This window comes from Opisthocomus hoazin, chromosome 26 (assembly GCF_030867145.1).
Source record: "Opisthocomus hoazin isolate bOpiHoa1 chromosome 26, bOpiHoa1.hap1, whole genome shotgun sequence".
NCBI classification, from domain to species: Eukaryota; Metazoa; Chordata; class Aves; order Opisthocomiformes; family Opisthocomidae; genus Opisthocomus; species Opisthocomus hoazin.
In genome coordinates, this window is record NC_134439.1 from 5818403 (window position 1) to 5844019 (window position 25617).

General features: G+C 63.5%; 1 protein-coding gene across 15 annotated transcripts in view; it reads right to left on the reverse strand.

The window, feature by feature from the left end:
* SRCIN1 (SRC kinase signaling inhibitor 1) overlaps positions 1-25617 on the reverse strand; it is an 84365-nt gene that overhangs the window by 9203 nt on the left and 49545 nt on the right. For 11 of the 15 annotated variants that reach the window (XM_075443464.1, XM_075443462.1, XM_075443468.1 and 8 more), the window contains 14 exons: positions 10604-10796; positions 10060-10258; positions 9509-9602; positions 8254-9083; positions 7777-7869; positions 7528-7571; positions 7005-7183; positions 6597-6772; positions 6230-6360; positions 5549-5696; positions 4349-4661; positions 3341-3590; positions 2971-3141; positions 2714-2866 (listed from right to left, as the gene is read on the reverse strand). In XM_075443464.1, coding sequence (XP_075299579.1) covers positions 2714-2866; positions 2971-3141; positions 3341-3590; positions 4349-4661; positions 5549-5696; positions 6230-6360; positions 6597-6772; positions 7005-7183; positions 7528-7571; positions 7777-7869; positions 8254-9083; positions 9509-9602; positions 10060-10258; positions 10604-10796 — 2974 coding nt within the window. The remainder of the gene's footprint in view (positions 1-2713; positions 2867-2970; positions 3142-3340; positions 3591-4348; positions 4662-5548; positions 5697-6229; positions 6361-6596; positions 6773-7004; positions 7184-7527; positions 7572-7776; positions 7870-8253; positions 9084-9508; positions 9603-10059; positions 10259-10603; positions 10797-25617) is intronic. The other 4 variants (XM_075443465.1, XM_075443463.1, XM_075443471.1 and 1 more) reach the window with 1 other exon arrangement.

Consider the following 25617-nt stretch of genomic DNA (forward strand, 5'->3'; position numbering starts at 1 on the left):
GTCCCGCCGGTGCCCACAGCACGGACAGAGACTGGTTTTCTACTGTCCTGAAGACAACCTAGGTCTGGGAGGTTTTGGCAATAACCTGCCTGGAGTTTTTAGCAAGAACAAGCTGGTGTTGCTGCACCTCTCGAATGACTTTGGAAACCCGACTGCTACAGTCCAGCTTGGATTTCTGCCATGCTGGTATGAACTGGCAGGGCACTGGTGCAAGAGCGGAGCTGCTTGGCCCCGCAGGACTCCCAGCAGAGCAGCGGGCAGGGGCCACGCCGTCGCCAGCGAGCTGCCAAGGGGCAGCAGACCTGACCCTTAAAACCCTGAGCAGCGAGAAGTCACCTAGAAAACGCCGTCCTTCCTCCCCCAGCCCCCCCGTTCCTGCCCCACGGGAGATGTGACGAGCCCGCAGGACGAGGGCCAGCCGTGCCCGCCGCGGAGGCGAGGGAAGGCGAGCTGGGGAGATGCTCTGGCAGAAGAGGTGCCCCCCTGCAGCTGCAGCCATGGGGCCTCTGACCTGGCCAGGGGGCTTCGTGTGCTGCCAGCACCGGCTCCGTGGTCATGGCAGAGCAGGGCAACACGGTGGTTGTGTGCCCATCACAGGATGGGCAGGGGGGACGCGTGCCCTGGCACAGTGTCTCACTCCTGGCCCAGCCCCAGGGGTCTGAGTAGCGCCCGGGGCAGAGACGGAAGGAGACGCGAGTGCTGGGATGGCTGCGGAGCTCTGGGGCTGGACCCTTCTGAGCTCCAGGGAGAGGGGTCCTTGCCTGCAGGGACAGGAGATGCTGCTCTGGGGCAGCCATGGTCACGTCAGCCCTGGTGCTGGGTCTCCCAGGAGAGGGGAGGGACCCAGCGGGACCCCTGCAACGCGCCCAGACCCCCACCAGCAGCTGAGCTGCCCTGGGTGAGGCGGTGCTCCCCTCACTAGATGGTTTCCAGCGAGGGCTCCGCAGCACCCTCGGTCCTGCTCTTGTTCCTCCACCCCGGGCATCCTCTGCTCCATCCCATCCTCTCTCCAGGCACCTTCCTTTCCTCCCGCTCTCTCCACCCCGGAGCCCAGGGCAGGAGGGCCCGGGGGGAGCCGGGCTGAGCCCTCTCGGCAGCCCAGCAGCCGGGAGGGGTGATGGGGCCGAGGCCACGTGGGTCCCAGCTGCCACCGGCCTCCGGTCCAGCCCTTCCCCTTCCGTCCGCGTCATGCACGTGGAGAGGGGTGTCCCTGCACGGGGCATGGCATGCGCCACCCGCCACGGCCACCCCTTCCAGTGACACCCTCCCCAGGCACCCGGTGCGGCGTGAGAGGGGCGAGCCCTCCCCGTGCCCTGCCCAGCATGGGACAGGGGTGCTGGGGTGCCTAGCGTGGGGCTGTGGTGCTGTGAGCCCTCCCCGTGCCCTGCCCAGCATGGGACTGGGGTGCTGGGGTGCCCAGCGTGGGGCTGGGGTGCCGTGAGCCCTCCCCGTGCCCTGCCCAGCGTGGGACTGGGGTGCTGGGGTGCCCAGCGTGGGGCTGGTTGCTGTGAGCCCTCCCCGTGCCCTGCCCAGCATGGGACAGGGGTGCTGGGGTGCCCAGCGTGGGGCTGGGGTGCCGTGAGCCCTCCCCGTGCCCTGCCCAGCGTGGGGCTGGGGTGGCCCCTTCCTTCCTCCCATCAGTGTAGCTGCAGGATCTGGCCCTGGCGGGAGCCGCAGCAGCCCCGTGATGCTGCCGCGGGGGTTAGTGCTCGGTCCTGTGCCGTGTCAGTGCCGTACACGCGGCGGCGGTGAGCAAGGGAGTGGAGAGAAGCCATTAGTTTGTTAAATCAGAGGAAGAAGCAGAAGTGAGTTAAAAAGAGGTGGGAGAGGAGGTGGTTAAAGTGCAGCCCGCCAGGAGGAGAAGGGATCGTGGCTCGGAGCGAGCCGTTACCTTCCATCCTTCGGCTGCAACGGAGGCTCCGTTGGGCCACGTGTCTGCGTGCCCAGGGGAGACGGCAGCCGCGAGCGGATCGTAACGGAGCTTGGGAAGGGAAGGGGAGGCTGAGCTTCTCTGAAACACCTGGGGAGTCAAACACGGGGGGTTGGAGGAGGGAGGCTTGCGGGTCACGATGACGCAGCCCGTGCCTGCGGGGATGCTTGCCATGGTCATGCCAGGACCGGGGCTCCGCAGCCGTCGGCAGTGAGTGAAACGTGGGCTGTTATCAGCCGCGAAGGCAACCCCGTCCCTCTGCTCCCGGCAGCATCGCCGGTCCCCCGGCCTCCCGGGGGAAAACCAGTGGGGAAAACCATCCACGACCCACCAGGGCACCTTGACTGCAGCAAACGGGGGAGAACACGGGGCACAGCCAGCTCGGGGTGTTCAGAGCCTCAGGACGGCATCTCTGGAGGGATCTCTGCAGGGTGCCCTGCGCACAGACCCCAGCGAACCCCCAGCTGAAGCTGCCTCGTGTTAAAAAACCAAGGAGTTTGGCTTGAAGCCCAAGATGGAAGCGCTGAAGAGAGTGAACCAGGCACCCGGGACCCGGCGAGGGGTCCGGCAGGGTGCAACTGCTCGGTGCTGCCTGTCCCCACGGCACCGCGCTCCTGCCGGGAGGCAGACGAGGCTGGGAAAGCCGACTGCGGTGGGATGTCATTCCCCAGCCCCGATCCCAAGGTGTTCCCCACAGGTGCCACGCGTGAGCGGAGTGGGCAGGGTGGGCATCGCCTCCTGTGCGGATAAGCTGGGGCATCCCGCAGCCCCTCCCGCGCTCACCTCCAGCTCCGCGATGATGCGGTCCTCGTCGTCGTCGTCTTTGATGGCAGAGGCGATGATGGGAGGGGTGGACGCCGGCCTGACCACCTCCGACACCGTCCGTCTCAGCTTCACTTGGGGCTTCTGGGTCTCCAGCTCCTCCGACTCGGCCTTCTGCAAGGGGGGAGCAGGGTGGTGAGGGGTGGGGGGCACCGGGAGCCGGGGCTGGTTGTCCGCTCAGTCCAGCCCGGCGGCCATCCCACGGCCCCACTCCCTACCTTCATAAACCCAGGCTCCTTCTTGCTGGTGACGATGACTTCGCCGCTGCGGGTCGTGGTCAGCCCGTGGGACGAGGGGAAGCTCCGGCGCGGAGGGGGAGGTGGTGGCGATTTGGAGGGTTTCTCGGTCCGGTACCGCGGCACCGTCAGTTCGTCTGGGCACAAACGATGCTGTGAGGGCACGAGACCTTTCCCTGCCCCTCTCATACAACACCCGAGGCTCTCCCGCTGCCTCCCCGGGTTCAAACCTCCCTGCGGGGCAGCACCCCAGACCCCAGGTGATGGCACAGCCAGGGCACACGCAGGATCAGACACCCCTCTCCCCAGCCCTGGGATCAGGATGCGGACCCCTGCCCTCCCCACGCCATACCTGAGCCCCTGCGGCCGTTGGGGTCCCCCTTGCCCCCCGACTTCGGCGCGTGCTGCGGCTTGGAGGGCTTGTGCTCGGGCGTGGAGGCGGCGCTGCCGCTGCCCGTGCCTTGCTTGTGCTTGGCAGCGAACTCCAGGTCGGGGATGGCCTTCATCAGCTCGGCTTGCGTCTCCTCCAGGAGCCGGTTGATGTCCTTGGCACTGTACTGGGTCAGCGCTGCCCGCTTCTCCTCCCAGTCCCGCTCGGCAGCCTGTGGCAGCAGGCAGAGCCCGCTGCAGCCCCGGCCACACGGCAGCTTCTCCTGCCCGAGCAGGCAGGATGTGTCCCACCGCCCTGCTGCCAGACCCCAGCCCGCTGCCGAGCCCGGGAGAGGACAGGGGGCCAGCGTTGCCCCCTTCCCCAGGCTGCAACTGAGGGGTGGTCCCGAGGCTGCAGCATCAGCTGGGGCTCCCCACCCTCCAGACCCTACAAACCCAGCAAGGAGGAGGATGGACCCAGTTCCTGTTCCCAGTTTCAGCTGGGAGACATACGGATAGAATCACAGAACGGTTTGGGTTGGAAGGGACCTTGTAGAGCATCTTGGTCCCCCCCCTGCCATGGGTAGGGACCTCTTCCACCACAGCAGGGTGCTCCGAGCCCCGTCCAACCTGGCCTTGAACCCTGCCAGGGAGGGGGCAGCCACAGCTCCTCTGGGCAACCCATGCCAGTGTCTCACCACCCTCATGGTGAAGAATTTCCTCCTTACATCCCATCTACATCTCCCCTCTTTCAGCTTGAAGCCATCACCCCTTGTCCTGTCACTCCATGCCCTTGTCACAGCCCCTCTCCAGCTCTCTCGCAGCCCCTCCAGGCACTGCCAGGCTGCTCTAAGGTCTCCCCGCAGCCTTCTCCTCTCCAGGCTGCCCAGCCCCAGCTCTCCCAGCCTTTCCTCCCAGCAGAGGGGTTCCAGCCCTCCAACAGACCCTGTAGAAGAGCCCCCAAGCTGAGGAACCCACCCCAGGCTCTCACCTCCACGGACACAGCTTTGTCCGCGCTCTTCTTGCTGGGGGTCTCTGGGCCCGTCTGGGTCTTGGCGGGCACCATCTCCGGAGCTCGGGAAGGGTTATTGCTCTTGGAAGGGTGGGTCTGGGTCTGGGGGGGGCTGTGCCCGAAGCTGGGCATGCCCAGGGTCTCGGTGGCAGCCGTCAGGTGGTGGAGGCTCACGGGGGGGCTGGTGGGCATCTCCAGATCCAGCCCTTTGCTGAAGTCCGTCTCGGGGGCCACCTTCTTGGGGGACTGGCTGAGGGTGCTGGGGGAGGTCCACACGCCCTCGTCCACTTGCCTGCCAGGGAGAGAGCGAAGGTGGCTGCACGGCACGGGGGGCTGCTGCACCCTCTCCAAGCCACGCCACGAGAAACTTGCTCTCCTGCAACTCCGCATTATACGGCTGAAGGTTTAGGTTCTCTGATGTCTAGAAAAGGGTTGGACTTCATGCTACAGCCTCATCTGGTGGCTACTCTACCCGGCTGTCCACTTCCATGAACCTCACGGGCAACTGGATCCCTCCGAATGCTGCTCCTCTGCCAAACCTGGCTGAAATCGCCCTTTGGATGCAGGAGTTCTTAGGGCTGGGGAATGACAGGCAGGCAGGTTTCGCACGAGCTCGTTTCCGTAGCAAACCAGGCTAGCGACGAGCCCGAGCATCCCTCCCGCAGCGCGGCCGAGCCGCAAGCCATCCCGCGAGGTCTCGCCACGGGAGGAGGCGGGGGGGCTCAGCCACGGCGCGCGGCCCAGCCTGCCGCTAGCATTAGAGCTGGAAGATGATTTTTCTCCCGCAGAACATTTTTTTTTTGCTCCTCAGCAAAGGGATTTCTTACCACGCCAAGGGTTGCCCTTTCTATGGGGATATACAACCACGCTGTTTTTCAAGGTGCTAAGGAAAAGTCAGGTTAGAAAGAGGGGTTCCCACATGCACACTGGAGGGGTCCATTTTTCAGTTGAGAGAACCATTTTTTAGTTCCTTCACAGAAAAATGAGCCTTTATTCAACAGCCCTTGGGATGTGCATCCATAACACAGTGAGGACAAGGGCACACATGCAGAGGGCACAGAGACAACTGAAAGGACTGGCTCCAAGGTTCTCCTAAAGAGCAGAAGATGTGACTATCTGGCGGGCGGTCAGGGCAAGGGCTGGGGGGGCTGCGGGGCCAGGGCCGGGCTCGGGGCTCACCTGCGGATCTGGGCGAGGGTGTCCGTCACCGTCTTGCAGCGTTTGAGCAGACCATCGAGGCGGTTCGGCTCTTCCTTGAGGAACTTGACGGCTTCCACCTCCACCCGCAGCACCACCCGCATCTTGCTCTGCAGGCTGGGGAACTGGGCTGGGGTGGGAGAGTGGGGGGGTCACCAGGGCCCTGTTTGCGCCAGGGAACCCCTCCCAGTGCCCGGCTGGCAGTGCCAGGAGACCCCACGCTTGCCAAAACCACCCCAGCCATCACAGCCATGGCAAGGACACCCTCCCAGATGGAGCAGGATGAATGCTGGGGAGCCTGGGCTGGTGTCTCTCCTGCTCCCCATGCCCACCATCCCTCCTCTGCCCACCCGCAGGCACCAATCTTAGCCCCTGAAGGTGCCCCCTCCACATCCACGGCCACCAAACACCGTCCTGGAGCTGGGGGCTTGGTACCCAGGACCCTGGGGACTCGGTGGCAGGGGCTGACATGGAGCAGTTGCTCCTGGCTCCCCGCTCGGTGCTCGGGTCACCATCCCAGCTGCCCAGCATCAGCCTGACTTTACGGAAAGGCTGTGGGAAAGTGGAGCTGCTCCTACCTCTGCCCTGTGCCCCCCAGCCCTCCCCACAGCTGAACATGGAGCAGGGAGATGCACCCTGTCCCGGATCCGGCCACCTCCTCACCCTTGAGGTCTGTCAGCGTCTCCCCCAGCTGCTTGAGCACCACCGCCTTCTCCTCCAGCTCCTGCACAGGGATGAGCCGGTGGTTGTGGGCCAAATCCTTCTGGATCTTCTCCACCGACTTCTCCAGGTCACTGTGAGCACAAAGGCAGGGCAGGGGCGTCACCGCGATGCTGGGGACCCCGGCGGTGGCCAGCATGGCAGGTCCCCGTGCAGCAGAGGGGAGAGGACCACGGGGCTGGGGACCCCTCCTCATGCTAGACACGTGGTCGAGGACATGACCTAGCAGCGTGCAGAGCTGCTGGTTTACACCCATGGAGGTCAGCATGCGAGGACCCCCTGCCCACCCATAGACCCAGCCCCGGCTCACTTGAGCTGCTGGGTGATGAGCTCCTCCTCGTTGAGGTACCGGAGCCGTTCCTCTTCCACCAAGCTGCGCTGGCGCTGCAGGGGGTCCTCGTGCTTGCGCATGGTGTCCGTCACCCGCACGCTGATCTCCGTCTCCGTCCGCCGCAGCATCGTCTTCACCGTCTCCTGGTTCTGCAGCTGCGGGGATGAGGAGGGGGGATTCAGGCTGGGCAAGGTCCCCCCCTCGGACGGGGACCGGTGGGGCCACTGCTGGGGACAGCTCTGAGCTCAGGGTGGGGAGGGATCCCCTCGCTCCCCCACACCCAGCCCCACGCAAAGTCACCAGGAAAGGGGGATTTTCCCCGCTCTGGGGCTGCAGCCACCCCAGTAAGAGCTGGGCCAGGTTGGGGTCCCCCCCCCCGGTACCCACCTGCAGCTTCTTGAGCTGCTGCAGCTGGTTGCGGAGGTCGCTGGCGTTCTGCTGCAGGTCGTGGAGGTGCAGCTGCATGTGCAAGCGGGTGATGGCCGTGGGCTGCCCGGCCGGCGTGCTGGTGGCGGAGGGCGGCGGGGGCGCGGGCACCGGTGTCCCCATGCCGCTGCGGCTGGTCGCTGCGGGAGGGCAAGCGGGGGCTGCTGAGGGGAGACATCCCACCCCGGGGGAGGCTGCAGACTCCGCTTCTCTGCTTTCCCAGGAAAGACCCCTCTTTCCCCACCCCGTGCTTCGGTCCAGCAGTTCTGGGTGGTCTCCAAAACTATCCCATCCACACCACCCCCACGCCGGCTCCACGGAGAGGCCACCCCGGAGCTGCCCCTTAGCAGGATGGGGGGGTCCCGCTGGGTGCCAGCACACGGTGGGGGCTGTAGAACCCCTGCGCCCACCCTGGGACTCCCAGCAGCCATGGGCAGCAGGAGGGGGTGCTGCGGGGTGGGGGGCTGGCTCTCCAGTCACTTACACGCTGACGGGGGGGTCCCGCCATTGGTGGCTTCTGTCTTCTCGCTGCAACGAAAGAGAGGAGGGGAGCGAGCGTGGACCAGGCACCTCCGTCCTCACCAGCTCAGGGGGCCATAGGGGCATGGCAGGGGCTGGCAGCCCCCGGGGGGGGGGCAGGAGCCCCCCGCCTCGGCAGCAAACAGTCCAGCTGGAGGCATCCCCCTCCCCGCAACAGACCCCGGGGTCCCACGCCCGCCGTCCCGCTCCTTACCTGGGGGTCTCGGCTTCGGAGCCGCGGAGCAGGGCGCTCTGCACCAGCCCCGTCAGGCTGGCGATCTGCTTCTCCATGGCCTCCATCCGCTCCCTGCCGTGGGGAAGGGCGAGGGGCTGGGTGAGGAGCTGGCTCCGGCACCGCACGCACCCTCATGCTTGTCCCGGCCTCGCCCGCACCCACCACCGGGTCCCTGCGAGTCCCAGGAGGGACCCTGGGGAGGCGGCAGCGCTGCTGTCACCAGCTGCACCCACCCTCTCCATTCCCCCCCTCTTCTTGCCTCCCGCTATCCCCAGTCGCTCCAGTCAGCCCTGTACAACTGGGTGCTCCTTTACCCATCCCAGCACCTCTGCTGCAGCAGGGACAAGCCAAAGCCTTCCTCCGCTCTTCCTCTACCTCCCCAGCTGCACCGATGGAGGACCACGCGAGCAGCAAAGCTCGTATCCACGGTGGGCTTCCTCCTGCACCCCATCTCACCTTGTTTCCGTGTCCTTGGCCGGTCCAGGGGAGCCGAACCCTGAGAGCGGGCGATCGCTGGGGCCAGGGAACAGCTCCGGGGGGCCGGAGGAGCTGGGGTTGCGGGGCTTGTTGACGGGGCTCTCCATGAAGACGGAGGAGCAGGAGTCCTTGCGGAAGGACTGACGGACGGGCGAGGAGCGGCTGGGGGGTCCCGAGTAGGGGCTGTGCGGGCTCTGCCCCGGCTGCACGTCCACCAGCCGGCCGTCAGCCATCTTCTGCGGGGAGGAGGGGGCCATGCGGAAGCCCAAGCCGGGTCCGTACGTGTCGGTGTAAATGGGCGCGTTGGGCTTGTACAGGCTGTCCTCCAGCTCCGTCTGCAAGGCGGCCGCCGAGTAGGTGCTGAGGGAGCGAACGGAGCCCCGCTTGTACAGCCCCCCCGAGTAGCCAAAAGGGTCTCCCATGCCAGCCAGGGACTGGGTGGAGGTGATGCTGAGCCGGCCCTCGTGCACCATGCCGTAGGGATCGGCGTACAGCCCCTCGTTCTTCACCAGCATCACGTTCTTCCCGGCCAGGTCCTCATCCGGCTTCACGTCCCGGCGCTCCAGGATGGCGCTGGGGCTGGGCGAGACCCCCTGGGCGGGCGGCAGGCTGGAGAGACGCTCGCCATGATGGACGGGGCTGCCGGCGTAGGAGGGCGGGCGGCCCCCGCTGTAGGACATGCGGGAGCGGGACGGCGAGGAGGACTGGAGCACCGGCGGCGGCGAGCCGGAGGCGAGGTGGGAAGCCGGGGACATGTTGTTCAGCCGGCGGGTGGGAGACGACTCCCTGGAGGTGTACACCATCTCCCTCTGTGGAAAGGGGCAGGGGGGGGTCAGCACCGTGTCCCTTGGGGCTGGCCCCCTGCCCTTGCTCTGCCTGGCCGGGACCCTGCCGCGCTGCACCCCTCCAAGGACCAAGGACGCAGGTCCTGCACCTTCAGCTGGCCTTGGCAAATGGCCGCCCCCTCCTTCCCGTCCGGGAGCGGGATGAGTTATTCTGATGAATCCCCTAATTATCATGTTTATTACCCCGCTGTCAGGCCTCAAACATCCATTCTCTCAAAAGAACACTTAACAACGCTGGAAGCGGGCAAGATGAATCGCGGTCATTACTTCTTCCACAAACACAAGCAACTACCAGTCCATCTCCATCGCCTTCTCCCGGTTACTGGTCCCAGCCCACCCAGGTGCACCCACACCGCAGGCTCTCCCCATGACACCCCGTCCCGTCTCACCCTCAGGTCCCCGTTGGTGATGTGCGAGGCTGGGAAGGAGGCGTAGAGCGGCTCTTTCCGGTAGATTTTAATGATACTTCGGTCCTGGATATCGCTGAGAGGAGAGGCAGAGCCGTGAGCACCCAGGCAGGCAGCCGCCGAGCCCCCAGCATCTCCCAGCCACCGGGCCACACCCGCACCCACCCACCCATCCGTCCTCGATAGGACGAGAGGCAACGGCCGCAAGCTGCGTCAGGGGAGGTTTAGATTGGGTATTAGGAAAAATTTAATTATTGAAAGAGTGGTCAGGCATGGGACCAGGCTGCCCAGGGAGGTGGTGGAGTCCCCATCCCTGGAGGGGTTCAAAAAACGTGTAGATGCGGCACTTCAGGCTATGGTTTAGTAGGAATGATGGTGTTGGGTGGATGGTTGGACTCGATGATCTTAGAGGTCTTTTCCAACCCATGATTCTACGATTCTGCTTCCATCCCACTAATTTCCTTGCTCATGATGCTCTTAAAAGAAAGGAAAAACATCAATCTGTGGTGGATTTCTGAGCCCCCCGCGCTCACCGGACATCCTCCAGCTCGTAGAAGACATTGCGCGACTCGTCCTTGATGAGGATGGCAGTGTTGGGAGACTTCAGCATCCCCATGGTGAGCTTCTGGGGGAACATGTGGACGATGAGGGCGTGCAGGGTGTCCATGCTGCTGATCTCGTGGGTGATGTGGACGCGCCTCGTCTCGTCCCCAAACTGCAGGAAAAGGACCCCTGGAAGCAGAGGGAGCAGAAAGCGGTGAGGTGCGCCCACGTCCCTTCTCCACGCGACGCTGCAGACGTGCTGAGGCCAGCAATGCAGGTTTCCCCACCAGCTTGGAGGTCTCTAGGCCACCCAACCTCACCCTGGAGCAGCGAGGCCGAAGGCAGCTCATCCCCCTCGGCCAACCCGCGCAGCGTGCAGTGCTCCCCACTCCTCCTGCGGTCATTTGGGCAGGTACAAACCAACCCCGCGCCCGGCACACGCCGGCGGCTGCCCGCAGAAATGGGCAGAGATGTTTGGTGGTGGCCAAGCAGGTTCATGCTGCCCTTCCCGGGGACGCAGAGCCCCGAGGGTACCTGGGGACCGCAGCTTCGTCTGGCTGGTGGACCGGGACAAGGGCAAGCTCTGCCGGAACCGGTTCATCCTGTTGAACCCCAGGGGTAGCTCCGCTTCCGACATGGTTTCCAGGGATTCAGCCGAGGCAAAGGAGAGTTTGGCTTGATCGGCCAAGCCGGGCTGGGAGCCCTGGGAGTGCCGGGAGCTCCTCGTCTGGAAGGGGAGAGGGGAGAGGTCAGAGCAGAGCTGTGCTGGGTACCCCAGCCCCGGTCCGCTCCCCTGGATGCAGCCATGTGCTGCTCCCATGTTTCCTCCGGAGCCGATGCTGGGACAGAGCAGCTCAGGTGAGGCTGAGCCGCATCCAGGGATGCTCAGTGCTGGGACGGAGCAGCTCAGGTGAGGCTGAGCCGCATCCAGGGATGCTCAGTGCTGGGATGGAGCAGCTCAGGTGAGGCTGAGCCTCATCCAGGGATGCTCGGTGCCGGGATGGAGCAGCTCAGGTGAGGCTGAGCCGCATCCAGGGATGCTCGGTGCTGGGACGGAGCGGCTCGGGTGAGGCTGAGCCTCATCCAGGGATGCTCGGTGCCGGGATGGAGCAGCTCAGGTGAGGCTGAGCCTCATCCAGGGATGCTCGGTGCCGGGATGGAGCAGCTCAGGTGAGGCTGAGCCGCATCCAGGGATGCTCAGTGCTGGGACGGAGCAGCTCAGGTGAGGCTGAGCCGCATCCAGGGATGCTCAGTGCTGGGATGGAGCAGCTCAGGTGAGGCTGAGCCGCATCCAGGGATGCTCGGTGCCGGGACGGAGCGGCTCGGGTGAGGCTGAGCCTCATCCAGGGATGCTCAGTGCCAGATCCCCAGCTGAGTCAGCACACCGACACGGTTCAGACACGGTGCCAGCTCGAGGCCTCCTCCATCTCCTGCTCTAAGCATGTACAAGCATTTACAGTCACCTTGCCTCCTGCAATTGCTCTCTCACTTTTTCCGCTTCAGGCTCGCAGCACTCTCCATTTCAAAGCCTCCTGGTGCCGTTCCAGGTGCCTTTGAGTTCCCCCACCAGCAACCCACTCGAAATAAAACCAGCGCTGGCTCGCTGGCCACAGAGCCGGGGCTCGCATGCAAGCACTGGAATAACCTTAGCAATTACAGGAGGTTACACATCCATTACGCCAATGAACCAGCTCCCGGGAAACATAAATGCCCGGCTTATTCTGGAAGCAAAGCAGCGGCAAGGTTTATGGGCTGCCTGAGCCGGGGGAAAGTAATGGGTTTGAGTTTATAGCAGTAAAAATTTAATATGCCAGGAGTCCAATTTCACATGGCCAAGCGTATATCCACTGCGTAAAAGTTCAGGCTACAGAGATGGGCTTTCTGCACCAGCATCTCCAGACACGCAGCCGGGTCCCCTTGCCACGGGTACCGGCGCGAATGCTGCCCGTCAACACCCCGAAACACCAGGCTGGATTTTCCAGACAAATGTTCAACGCCGGCAAACGGAACAGAGAGAACAAACAGCTCCTGGGGTGTGGAAAAGGCGGCGTGGAAGGGACAACGGCTCTATTTTAAGACCGAAAAGAGAAATCAATATGAAATGATAACAGCCATCATCATCCTTTAAATTAGCCATTAATTGGAAGATTTAATTAATCCTGCAGGGTGGCGTTGGCTAGGACTTGAAATGTTCTCGCTGTAGCTAATTGCTGGAAAATGGCCTGCTTAGTTCTGTTGTTGTTGTCTGAGCACAAAGCACGCTGGCAGCGCGGATGCTTGAAGTCTCACATCAAGCACGGGAAGCGGGGCTGGACCGAGCCCGGGCCAGCGCATCCTGCATCCTCCAGCCCCAGCCCCAGCCCCAGGGGGCTTCGCAGCGGGTCAGGGAAGCTGTGGTGAGCAGGAGGCGATGGAGAGACCCAGTCTCCTCTCCCCCATGTTCACGCCGTGCAGGTCTTTGGGGTGTGGCAGCTGGTTTTTGGGGCTCCTCATCCCAAAAACCTTTTGGGGCGAGGAGCCTTTTGGGGCTCCTCGCCTGGGAAACCTTGCGGGCTTGTGGTCCCCCACCTCCGGCTGCGCGGTGCCGTCCCCCAGCTCCCGACCCAGGACAGATCCCGGGACACAGGGAAGCGTGGGGACGGGGCAGGCAGCATGTGGCCAGGATGTGACCCACAGCACCAGGGCTGCACCTCAGCCCGGCTCTGCCCTCCTGGCAGCCCCCTCCTCCCTGCTCCTTCCCCTGCTCGGTGCCAGTGGGGTCTCTCCCTGCCCCCTCTCCATCCGTCCCTCTCTGCTCCCCCCCCAAAACCCCCCAACCCGACCCCACATCCAGGCTGCACTTTAAAAGCCGTGGAGCTTTCGCACGAGGTGACAAAAGGTCGTTGGCTCACACCCCCCCTTCCCAGGACCTGTTTTGTCTGGAGAAAATAATCATGAGAAAAAAATTGATTTAGCCAAGGGGGGGAAATCGCTGCCTCCCCCTCCCCGTGGTGCGACAGGACGGCAGCGACCGCGTTGCCACGCAGCATCCTTGTTGCTAAGGGTTGTTACGGTGTGTGTGCCTCTGCGCGTCACCCCATCGCGCCACGGGCCCTACAGCCCCCAGAGCACAACACCCCAACACACCATGGTCCCTACAGCCCCCAGAGCACAACACCCCAACACACCGCGGTCCCTATAGCCCCTATAGCACAACACACCAAGGCATCGTGGTCCCTACAGCCCAACACCCCAAAGCACTATGGTCCCTACAGCCCCCACAGCACAACACCCCAAGGCACCACAGTCCCTATAGCACAACACACCAAGACATCGTGGTCCCCACAGCCCCCAGAGCACAACACCCCAACTCACCACGGTCCCCACAGCACAACACCCCAGGGCAGAAGCCAGGCGGTGGGAGAGCTGCCCTGCTCTAGGTGAGCCAGGACCCCTCCTACCTTCTGCCTCTGCCCCGGGGTTGCAGCTGACCTCAAGTAATTAAGCTCATCTGATGGAGCTAATTATGGCATTAGTCAAAAAAAAGAAAAAAAAAGGCAAAAAAAGGGCAAGATGGAAATTAATGGCTTTTTAGCCCAGAAGGGACCATTCTGGCCCGCTGCTCAGCGCAGTGTGCTCAGGGGATGGCTCTCCCAGCCCGAGCAGGGTCCCTGCGGCCCCCCAAAGTCCTCACTGGCACCGTGACGAGAGCCAGCCCCCTCCCCGGCACCCCTCACTGCCAGGCAGGGGCTCAGGACCCTCCACTGCTGGGTGCAGGACCCCCGCAGACCCAGGGCCAGCGCAGGACGCTGGGCGAGCTGGAAAGGACAGACCCCGCGGTGTGAGGGGGGACCCCAAGTGCCATGGCGGGGGTCTCTGCTGGTTCTTGCCATTTCGGCCACCCTGGCCCTGCTGCCCGTGGAGCCCTGCGGCCGCGGGGAGCCGAGGTGCCCGGCGAGGGGGGAGCGCGGCGGCTGCTCCGTCCTTGGCCTCCAGCAGACCATTAATGAGCCGACTCCAAGGGAATTGTTTTTTATTGCTCTGCCTCGCTAATGACTTCTCCTGCTATAAGATAATGCGTTAACTGACAGCTCGGCCCCCACACACCCTGCCTTGCGACGGGCACGGCAGCGCCCGGAGCAGCTCTGCCCCCCCCAGCCCCACGCACAGCACTCCCAGCCCTCCCGGAGCGGGGGGGGGGTGATCACAGTCACCAAGGCCACGACACACCCCGAGCGTGTCGAGACCTGGCACTTTCATGCAGCTTCATCCATCACTGTGGAGGCTAAAATGGGTGCCCAGACCCCTGGAGATCACAGAATCCCAGGGTGGTAGGGGCTGGAAGGGACTTCTGTGGGTCACCCAGCTGAGACGTGCCCAGGGCACACGGCTCCTCTTCCCACAGAATCACAGAATCACAGAATCACAGAATATTGGGGGTTGGCAGGGCCCTCTGTGGGTCACCCAGCCCAACCCCCTGCCCAAGCAGGGTCACCCAGAGCAGGCTGCACAGCACCGCGGCCAGGCGGGGCTGGAATATCTCCAGAGAAGGAGACTCCACAGCCTCCCTGGGCAGCCTGGGCCAGGGCTCCGTCACCCTCAGAGGGAAGAAGTTCTTCCTCGGGTTCAGCTGGAGCTTCCTCTTCTTCAGTTTGTGCCCGTTGCCCCTTGTCCTGTCACTGGGCACCACTGAACAGAGTCTGGCCCCGTCCTCCTGACCCCCACGCTGCAGATATTTAGAGGCATTTCTAAGGTCCCCTCTCAGCCTTCTCTTCTCCAGGCTGAACAAGCCCAGCTCCCTCAGCCTCTCCTCGTAGGAGAGATGCTCCAGTCCCCTCCTCATCCTCGTAGCCCTGCGCTGGGCTCTCTCCAGTAGCTCCTCATCTTTCTTGAACTGGGGAGCCCAGCACTGGACACAGCACTGCAGATGGGGCCCCACCAGGGCAGAGCAGAGGGGGAGGAGAACCTCCCTGGACCTGCTGCCCACACTCCTCCTAATGCACCCCAGACGCTTTGGTGGGACCCAATCCTGCCTTGCTGGGTGCCACCCTGGGATGAACCGTGCCCGGACCTGCCTGCGCCAGTGCCCACATCGATGGGATGGATGTCCCCGCTGTCATGGGGCAGCGTGTCACCCCGCCGAACACTGCCCCGCTGCCCACCCAGAGGAGGGGGAGATGTGGAGCTGCAGGGGGGGGGCTGCCCCAATCCTGGGGACACGCAAGGCTCCGGCTCCCTGGGTGCCCGTCAGAGCCCGTGCTCAGGGTGCGCGGGCTGAGCTTTAAACCCAATGCAGGATGAAAATAAACCTCAAACCCTCGCCACCGTCTCTGGAAGGGGATGGTGCTCCCCGTCTGGACCAGACCGTGTCACGCACCGCAGCCGAGCAGGAGACACCAACGGCTGCAACGGTCAAGCACGGAGCACAGGACGACGATCGCGACACCCTCCCGCGCCGGGAGCATCTCCCACCCGAAGGCCTCGCCCTCCTTCACCCTGCTGCGTACCAAACCCCCACGGCCGGACCATGGCGAGGATCGATGCTGGCACCCGTCCCCCACCCAGGGCACTGCTCCGCACGCCGCCGGCTGCGGCCACGCGCTGGGGCTGCAGGACAAACCCCAGCTGCTGCAGCAGCGCCTTGCGGGGGGGTGACCCTGGTGATGCCCCATCTGCAGTACTGTGTCCAGTTCTGGGCTCCCCAGTTCAAGAAAGATGAGGAGCTACTGGAGAGAGCCCAGCAGAGGGCTGCGAGGATGGTGAGGGGACTGGAGCATCTCTGCTACGAGGAGAGGCTGAGGGAACTGGGCTTGTTCAGCCTGGAGAACAGAAGGCTGAGAGGGGACCTTAGAAATGCCTACAAATATCTGCAGGGTGGGGGTCAGGAGGACGGGGCCAGACTCTGTTCAGTGGTGCCCAGCGACAGGACAAGGGGCAATGGGCACAAACTGAAGCAGAGGAAGCTCCAGCTGAACCCGAGGAAGAACTTCTTCCCTCTGAGGGTGACGGAGCCCTGGCCCAGGCTGCCCAGGGAGGCTGTGGAGTCTCCTTCTCTGGAGATATTCCAGCCCCGCCTGGCCGCGGTGCTGTGCAGCCTGCTGTGGGTGACCCTGCTTGGGCAGGGGGTTGGGCTGGGTGACCCACAGAGGGCCCTGCCAACCCCTACTATTCTGTGATTCTGTGATTCTGTGATTCTGTGATTCTGTGATTCTGTGACCAAACCCCATCCTAGCCCCCCAGCCTGGGAGCAAAGGCTTTTTGCCCCCTGCTTCTCAGTTCTGCCCCCAAAGGGGCAGTTTTCCTCAGCCCAGACCCCCACGCAAAGGGCTGGGGCTGCTGCAGCTTCGGAAGAGCCCAACGTTCCCTGCGGGCACCGAGCTCTTTCCCTGCGGCATCCGAAACCCACCCACGGCGGCAGCGAGGGGCTGGGGGCAGGGGGACGCGCAGCTCTCCCGCTCGCTGTCCCTGCGCCGCGGCGATGCCACGCTGGGCGATGACCCATTTCTCGCAGAGCCAGCGTCACAGCACGGGGTTCATGCGGCGCCCGGCTGATTCCTGCCATGGCAGCGTGCGCTGGAGCCGTCGGGAAAGGGCTGGCTCAGCCCCCAGCTCACGGGGAGCAGCAGCTTCTCCCCCGAGCCCGGGGTCCCGGCGCCTGCCCCGCACCACGGCTCGGAGCGTGGGAAGCAGCGAGTCCATGGGCAGAGCACGAAGGGAAGGCGAAGGAGCGCAGCTGCCCGACGGCAAAACAAAAGCTGCCCAAGGTCGCAGGGCAGCGGTGCCGGAGCTCCGGCCCCGGCTGGCACCGTGAGTGGGAGCAGCTCGCTGTCGGGAGGGCAGAGCTGCGGCGGACGGGGCGATGGGCACCAAGGACGGGGCGATGGGCACCAAGGCCGGGGTGACCAGCAGCAAGGTCGGGGTGACCGCAGCCTGCCCTGGGGAAGAGACCCGCTTGCTGTCTGCCAGGGAGCGGATCCAAGCCCCTGGGAGCCTCCCGCGTGCCCGAGCAGAGGGACTGGCGCCGGTGCAGAAGCATCAGCGAAGCTTTGCGCCCTGGGAGGGCACCGCGGGTGCTGTTCTGGTGGTTCTCCCAGAGAAAGCCCACCTGCAAAGCAGCCGGCTCCCCCCAGGCCCCTCGTGGGAGCAATCCCCACGCCGGCGGGGACGGGAGCATCCCCAGCCCCTCCGCGCCTCCCCGGGAGCCTCCTATGGGATGGGGAACAGGGGGAGACGTGGGGGCTTTTGTCTTTTATCTCCCCAGAGCTAAAAAAAGATACAATTAAGTGATTCTTTTAGCTCCTCAAACTCCCAACAATCCCCTTACTGTCAGTGCTGAAGCAGCTTCATTATATCTGCCTGGCTCGATAAGGATTCTTCTCTCCTCCTTCTCTCCCCTCCCTTCTTCTCGTCCCCATCCTTCCCTCCCTTCTTCCATACCCCTCGCCGATATTCTCCTCCCCAGCTTTGCAGGCTGAAGGCTCAGGGCCGGAGGGAGGGAGGGAAGGAGCCAAGGTGCCAGCGGTGCTGGGGGGACCCAGGCGAGGAGCGGGGCTGTCCCCCTGGACCCAGCGGTGATGGGCACGGCAGTCATCCCGCTGGAGCAGGGGCAAGAGAGCTGAGATGGGTGCAGGGAAGAGGGGGAGAGCTCAGGAGAGGATGGGAGGGAGCAGGGGCACAGAGGAGGGTGGCAGAAGGGGCTCGGAGGGAGCGGAGCTGGGAGAGCTGGCACAGAGGAGCAGCTCTGGACCTCCCGCAGGGCACTTCAAAGAATATAGGAGGAAAAAAAAAAAAACGAGGAAAAAATGCGTGGGGAAAGGATCCTGCCCCGGGATGGAGCAGGGCACTCTGCAGCGGTTCCTGTGCAAAACTCAAAGCCACCGGAGCTCATTAATATTCCCACTCACTTCCCAAGCCGGGCAGCAAACCTGACCCGGCAAAGCGACCCTCGGAGACGGAGCAGAGGATTTGTCACAGCGGTGACAGCCGAGCCCCCACCAGCACCTCGCTCCTACCCACGGCGGGCTCCGAGGGCCGTGTCAGGCTCGACCCGAGAAGAAAGCAGCCATTTCAGACCTGTTTCTGCCTGACCCCTCTGTGCATCACACACCAGCACGCAGCAACCTGCAGTGCCCAGGGGTGTTTCAGCCATGGTAGGAATATTATTTGCAACAAGGAGACCAGGCAGCAGAAGGGGGGGGTCCCTGAGCACCCCACTGACACGTGCCCAGGGCACACGGCTCCTCTTCCCACAGAATCCCAGAATCCCAGCATGGCAGGGGTTGGCAGGACCCTCTGTGGGTCACCCAGCCCACCCCCCTGCCCAAGCAGGGTCACCCACAGCAGGCTGCACAGCACCGCGGCCAGGCGGGGCTGGAATATCTCCAGAGAAGGAGACTCCACAGCCCCTCTGGGCAGCCTGGGCCAGGGCTCCGTCACCCTCAGAGGGAAGAAGTTCTTCCTCGGGTTCAGCTGGACTTCCTCTGCTTCAGTTTGTGCCCATTGCCCCTTGTCCTGTCGCTGGGCACCACTGGAAAGAGTCTGGCCCCGTCCTCCTGACACCCACCCTGCAGATATTTAGAGGCATTTCTAAGGTCCCCTCGCAGCCTTCTCTTCTCCAGGCTGAACAAGCCCAGCTCCCTCAGCCTCTCCTCGTAGGAGAGATGCTCCAGTCCCCTCTCCATCCTCGTACTCTGCAGCCTGTCCCGGCAGAGAGGCCAGCCCCTCTCCCCTCCCCAAAACCAGCCGGCACAGCCAGAGCACAGCCCGCAAGCACCGATACAGACCTGTACTCGCAGCTGGGATGGATGAGCCCTCGCCATGCTAACGCCACAGGCAGCGTCTGGCCCCGAGCGCAGCCTCTCCCCAGGACTCTGCCATCACCAGGCGAAGCAGCCCGGGCTGCGTTGGGCAGCGGCTGCAGGCCTGGGTCTGGTGGCAGCCCCCAGCCCCCCCAGCTCACGGCCTGTCCTGCCCCATTCGCAGGGACGATGCGCTGCAGCGCGTCGGGGCTGGCCGGGCATCGCCCTGGCACGGGTGGACGGAGCCCTGCAACGGTGCCGGGCAGCCGCGGTGCTCTCTGCCACGGCTCCGGTCTGTTCGCGTCTCCTCTGCCGCGCCGCATGATGGGGATAAAGGCGAGAGCCCCTGAAAATCCACTCTGGCCAGCTTGGGAAACAGCTGGCACGGGGCTGGCAAGCCCAGCCCTGGGCAAAGCAACGCAACCGGTTATTTACCGAGTGCATAAACCCCCGGCTCCAGCCCCTGGTTGGACACTGATCTGGATTAATTCCTCGTAATCCCCCTCTCATCATCTAATCCAGCATCTGAGTACAGGTCCCATCTGGCGGTGCGCTGAGCTCTCGGGACGGGCTCTCAGCACCCGTGATAAAGATGGGGAGATCCCACCGGCCTCCAGCTGCGATGCTGGGAGCGGGGAAGGACCTTTCGGCATCGCTGCTCTGCGGGTGCTCGAGCCGTTGCTGAGCTGCGCTGGGTGTCATCACCCAGGCTCTTGCTGCCGGACCAGGGTGAGCCACCACACCTTTCTGTGCCACCTCCTGGCACAGCATCCCTCAGAGCCAGCACTGGGAAGAGCCATGGGAGGGTAACGGGACCCCTCATGTGGGGCTCCTGCCTGATGCTTCTTGGACCCTTGCTCTCCATCAGTCTTCTCCACCCCTACCTACAAAAAAAATGTAATAAAAATATCTCTTTCCCTCAGCCATTACCTGCATCCCTACCCCTGCCTGTGTGCAAATCCCCTTGGGCTGCTGCTTGAGGCTTCCTCCCCTGAACTGGGCACAAACCGAAGCAGAGGAAGCTCCAGCTGAACCCGAGGAAGAACTTCTTCCCTCTGAGGTTGACGGAGCCCTGGCCCAGGCTGCCCAGGGAGGCTGTGGAGTCTCCTTCTCTGGAGATATTCCAGCCCCGCCTGGACAAGGTCCTCTACAGCCTACTGTAGGTCACCCTGCTTGGGCAGGAGGGTTGGACTGGGTGACCCACAGAGGTCTCTTCCAACCCCTACCATTCTGTGATTCTGTGAATTCCCAGGGTCTGGCTCGCTGGAGCTGGAGGGGACCACCCCTCCCGGCAGCGTGGGGACCGCGACACCGCAGCGCACGCTCCGCAGGGCAGGGCCAGCGTGCCAGCAGCTGGGTGGGACAGGCAACGTTCACAAGCCAGAGCTGAAGGGGAGCATCTCCAAAAGCCTGACCCAGATCACTGCCGCCAGCCCGCACCACTCCCTGGGTACACGGATCTCAGAAACAAAGGGATGGGGAAAAAACAGCGGACACCGCTCCTTCGCCCTCCCCACACCTGGAAAAGCCTTGCCATGGACACTGCAGGTGTAACCCCCGGCCCCAAACACACAGGCTCAGTGCTGCTTCACCGGGCTGCTCTGGGACGGAGCTGAGCCTCTTCAGAGAATCATGGAGTGGTTTGGGTCAGAAGGGACCTTGCAGAGCATCTCGTTCCTCCCCTCGCCATGGGCAGGGACCCCTTCTACCAGAGCAGGGTGCTCCGAGCGCCGTCCAACCTGGCCTTGAACCCTGCCGGGGCGGGGAGCAGCCACAACTCCTCTGGGCAACCCATGCCAGGGCCTCACCCCCTCAGAGTAAAGAATTTCTTCCTAATATCTCATCTAAATCTCCCTTTTTCAGTCTAAAGCCATTACTGCTCACCCTGTCGTCCGTCTCACCCTTTACAGAAACGTGTCTGTGCCAGGGGAGTTCGACGGGGAGAGCCTCTCCCACAGACGGGGGACGCTCCCAATGCCTGGAAAAGTGGAGGGTGCACCCAGGGGGGCTGCAGACCCCAGCCCCGCTGGGCCCCCCGCCTCGGGGAGCAGCAGGGACGCGGGGCCGGAGCCTCGGCCGCTCATCTCGGCGCTGCCGGCGAGGGTCAGCGGCGAATAAAGCTGTTAGCAAAGCTGGGAGAAAAACAACATCTGTCCCTCCCGCAGCTCTGCTTCTGTCACGTTTCCAAGGAAAATTTTAATTGAAATTTGAAACTTTTTTTTTTTTTTTTGAAGCAGCTCTGAGAGCTGTTAAAGAAACAGAAGAAGGGGAGGGAGGGAGGCACGGGTGGCATTTCCAGATACATGTCCTGCAGTGCTCCCCCCTGCCATTTCTCTGCCCGCCTGACCCCATCACAGCATCACTGGGGGGGTTCAGCCAGGCCAGCCTGGTCCTACTGAGCAAACGCTCAGGGTCAGGGAGAAACAGCCTGGGGGTAACTCAGCTCCGGCCTCGGTGAAGTGGTACCTGCCCTTCCCTCCCTTGGAGATGCTGGGATGAGAGCCCAGCACCTCGGTCCCCAGTCACAGCTGGAGGGGCTCCTGCAGAGGGGAGGGCTGTGCCGTTCATGTCCCCGGGTGCGGGACAGCGGAGCTTTGCAAAATGCACTCCATTTGGTGTCTGAAGAACTCCCCCGAGCTTCCCCAGTCTGCCCAGTTCAGACCATCAGGAGCCTGGTCACCACCCATCGCGGCACTGACCCCTCTGCAAACAGCCCTGTGCCAGCGCATCACAAACCGCTCCGTTCATTCACCCACTCGTTCATTCTTCACAGACTCCGCTCCTCCTTAATTATTGATGCTCCCAGAGAGCGAGCCAGCGAAGAGCTGCCGGCTGTGTTTGTAAGAGGAGCAGAGCCCAGGTAAGGGGACACTTCCCCAGCAGACACCTCCTCACCTCCAGTCTGGCTGCAGATCCCTGCTGGGGAGCATCCCCAACCGGGATGCCGCATCCCCAGCACCTGGGCATCATCCCACCGGCCCCACCAGCCTGGGTATCAGCTCTTGAGCTTCAAACCAGTTTCAGCCCAGCTGTCCCAGTCCTGGCTGTGGTGCCACCCTCCTCCCACACGCCCCGGCTCAGGCGCTTGCTCCCAGCGAGCGGGGGCTAAGCGGATGCAGCTGAGCCCCTCTGCATCCTCGTGCAGCGTTTCACATCAGCTCCACCGGCCAGGAGCGCTGAACTTCAGCAAAGCTCCGGGCTGGGAGGGACTTCCAGCAGCCCAGCTCCTGCCTCCCGAGATGGAGGAGCCAGGAGATGCCCAGCTGGGAAGAACAGGAGGAAAAAATGGAGATAACTGGGGCTGCAGCAGCAAAGGTGGAAGAAATGAGAGGCCCGGGGTGCTCTGAGCACCATAGGAAGGGACAGACTATGGGTCTCGCCCATCCAAGGGTGCCGTGGTTTCTCCATCCCCCTCCACCGGCCCCCACCCCTCCGCCCGCCTTGGCCTCGCCATCAAATTCAAAGCGTACCGCTCACGGCAGCAATAATTCATCCGACGTCTAATGCTCAACATTTTGTCAGGATTATCCCGATTAACCCAGAATTAATCCTGATCTCAATGTTAACAGGATTAGCGTTAAAATCGGATTAGTTTTTTAAACCGGACCCCTTGACTAAAGCAAGGGGCCTTCCCCGCCAGATGTGCACAGCCGGCTACCGGCAGCCAGATGTGAGCGGGAGCCGGGCAGGAGCTCGCTACCCTGCGATGGGCCCCACGCACGGGCGAAACGGGGTACCCCTACCGCAAGCATCTCCGTGGCACCAAGCATCCGTCACGCCTGCCCTGCCAAGCACACGAGCTGGCCGGCCCCGCGAAGGATGCTTGGATGTCGCCTTTCCAAGCAGAAAACACCCTTTGGCCCTCGGACGTGGCCCAGCCAGCGGCGCGGGGGACACGGGTGGCTGCTTGCCCCTCTCTCTGCATGTTTTCCCCTTCCTGCTGGCACCAACAGCCTCACGCCTTCGCCTGCCTGATGAATATTTAAAAGCCTGGATCCTCTGCAGCCTCATGAATATTGACGGCTGCTGGCTGCAGCCACGGTGGCCATCCCTCTCTATGTCCCTCCCCGTGTCCCTCTCCGTGTCCCTCTTCGGGCACGGGCAGCAGGGTCGTGATGCTGGCACGGGAGAAGGCAGCTCCAAGGGCTGTCCCCGCCACACCTCACCATGAGTCCAACCACGCTGAGGACTCTGCGTTCAGTCCCCAAAACCCCTGCTTTCCTCCCAAAAACACTGGGGTGGAGCAGTCTTGCTGCGGGCACTGGGGCAGCAGAAGGTCCTGGCACCCAGGGCAGGGCTGGAGCTGGGAGCACCCACGGGTGACGGGACACGCTGTGCCCACTCATCCTCATCTCCCGGCGCGGGGTGCGACCTTGGCTCTGCGGGGAGGGTAATCATTAACCTCCCAGCAAAGGCACCCGGCCTTTTGTTCCTGGAGCCGTTTTCCCGGTGCCTCAAGCAGGCACGTCCAGCCTGGCATCTGTGGGAAGAGGAGCATCCCCACCATGAGACCACGGACAAACAGGCAGGGGGGTCCAGAAACCTCCCCTGCGGCTGAGGTGGTCCCAGGAGACGGATGATGGAGGGGTACATGGCAGGAGGTAATTTTGAGGGTGAAGGTGCCAGTCCTGCCTCCATCCCTGCTCCCTCGACCCCGCGCGGACGTTCACCCCGGCCACCCCTTTCCTCGCCGGGGCTGAGCAGTGGCCATGTTCAATCCCTGCTCTCTGGCGACGCTGCCTTCTGTGACAGCATCTTCCAAAAATAAGCAAATTACTGCATCCTTCAGGGACGCTGGCGGAGGAGAGGCAAAGCCAAGCTCGAGAAAGCAGCAGAAAGGAGGGGGGGAGAAGGGACAAGCCCTTGCTGGGGATCGCAGGGCTGCAGCCACCGGGGGAGGGGAGCCGGTACAGGCTGCGAAGCAGCGGGGACACTCGGGGTAGCAGCATTAGTGACGGGGACTTCACGGTGACAGGTGACAAGGCTCAGCTCTTTGGCATTTGAGACATGATTTGCTTTAACAGCTGTACACGGGGAGGCCGGGCTCCGGCGAACACGTGTGGGTGCCTCTCGGGAAAAGGGCTCCGAGGGGCTGGTTTGAAGTGAAAAAAGAAAAAAAAAAGCAACTTCAGCAGCAGCAGCAGCTGTAGGTAAACAGCCCCAAAGCTGGGACGCCAGCCCGGACACTGCTGCAGGTCGTGCTGGTGGGTCTCCCCCGGGTACTCTCAGGCAAAGTCACCGTGCCTCAGTTTCCCCATTCCCACACCAAGGATGCTACCCTCATCCCGGCTGCGATAATAAATAGCGACAACACCCAGGACCAACAGACAACCCAGCACCGGAGAGCAGCTCCCACGGACAGGTCAGCAAACCAGCCAAGCGCCCCGAAAGCAGAGCGCCAGCGATCCAACCCTGCGCAGTTAACGCCGGTCCCCGAGGAGCGCGGCGGCCGCCAAGGCCGCGCGGAGGGCGCGGGGAGGAGGGCTGCTGCAGCGGCGGCAGCATTACGGCAGCTAAGCCTGCCTGCTATTTGCTCATCTCCTGCAAGTAAATATCGCTGCCTGCCTGTAACACCGGCTCGGCAACCGCCTCGCGTCCCCGGCCTGGTGGCGAGACGGAAATGGCTCCCGCTAAAGAGACGCGGCGTTCCTGGCCGTGCCGGAGGAAGAGGAGCCACAGCCCAGAGCACCGAGCAAGCCAACGGCTGCTGCAACAGCGCAACGTGGGTGACACAGCCCCAGACACTTGTTCTAAAGACAAAAGTGTCCTGTGTCCCCCCCCCTTCTCCCTTCCACATCCTAGTCATTTATTTCCCCACCAGCTTTTGCTTTCGTCCCTTTGATGTGCTTTGAAAGTCCCAGCACCAAAGGAGCTCTTCCCAGGCTCTGCCTTTGGTCCTTCCCACAGCTCCTCCAGCCCACGAGCGACAGCCAGGAGCCAGCCCCCCCCCACCCCCCGGCGTTAGCACAGCGGGAGCCCCCAGCCCTCCGTACTGCCGGGCGGCTCACCGGGGCACAGCCCCCTCCCCGCTGCATCCCTGCGGAAGGATTTGCCCCCCGCCCCGACACCCGGATCCAGGGATGTGGCCCTGAAGCCCCCGAGCCCTGCAGAGCGCAGGGCTGAGATGCTCCCGCCCAGGAGAGGCTGACACCCAGCACACGGTCTGAGTGACCCCAAAATGGCAGGGAGGGGGGCTGCGAGCCGGGATGTGGTTTAGGGGATGGAAAGGCAGTGGGTACCAGGCTGTCCTGGCCGAGGGACTCCGGCATCTGCCTGGGGACTCGGGACCGGCAGCAGCGTGACAGTGGCCACGGCGCGGCTGGATCGATGGCTCCGTGCAAGCTCACAGCCTGACCCAGCTGGCAGGAAGGGACGTTCGTGAGATGAGCGGGGCTGGCTCAATCTAGAAGCGAGCTCAGCAATCCCAGGGATGCGCTGGGGCATGGGGCAGGGGGACAGAGCAGGGCAGAGGCTGCAGCAGGACCCACGGACACGAGGATGAAACGATCTCCCAGATCCCTCTCCGCAATGACGGCACCACCACCGCCACACAAGAGCATCTGCTCGTCTGCAGCACCGAGACCGACACACAGCAGCGCAGGGCCCCCTCTCCCCCAAAACCCACACCTGGAGAGTCCCCAGATCGCAGCCAGCGCCCACCATTGCCCGTCCCCAGGCAGACGGGCGATGCCAGGGCAGGAGGAGAGCAGGTCCTGCCCCAGGTGCCTGTCAGCAGCAGCTCGCCCTGTCCCTGGGTGTTCTTGGGAATTT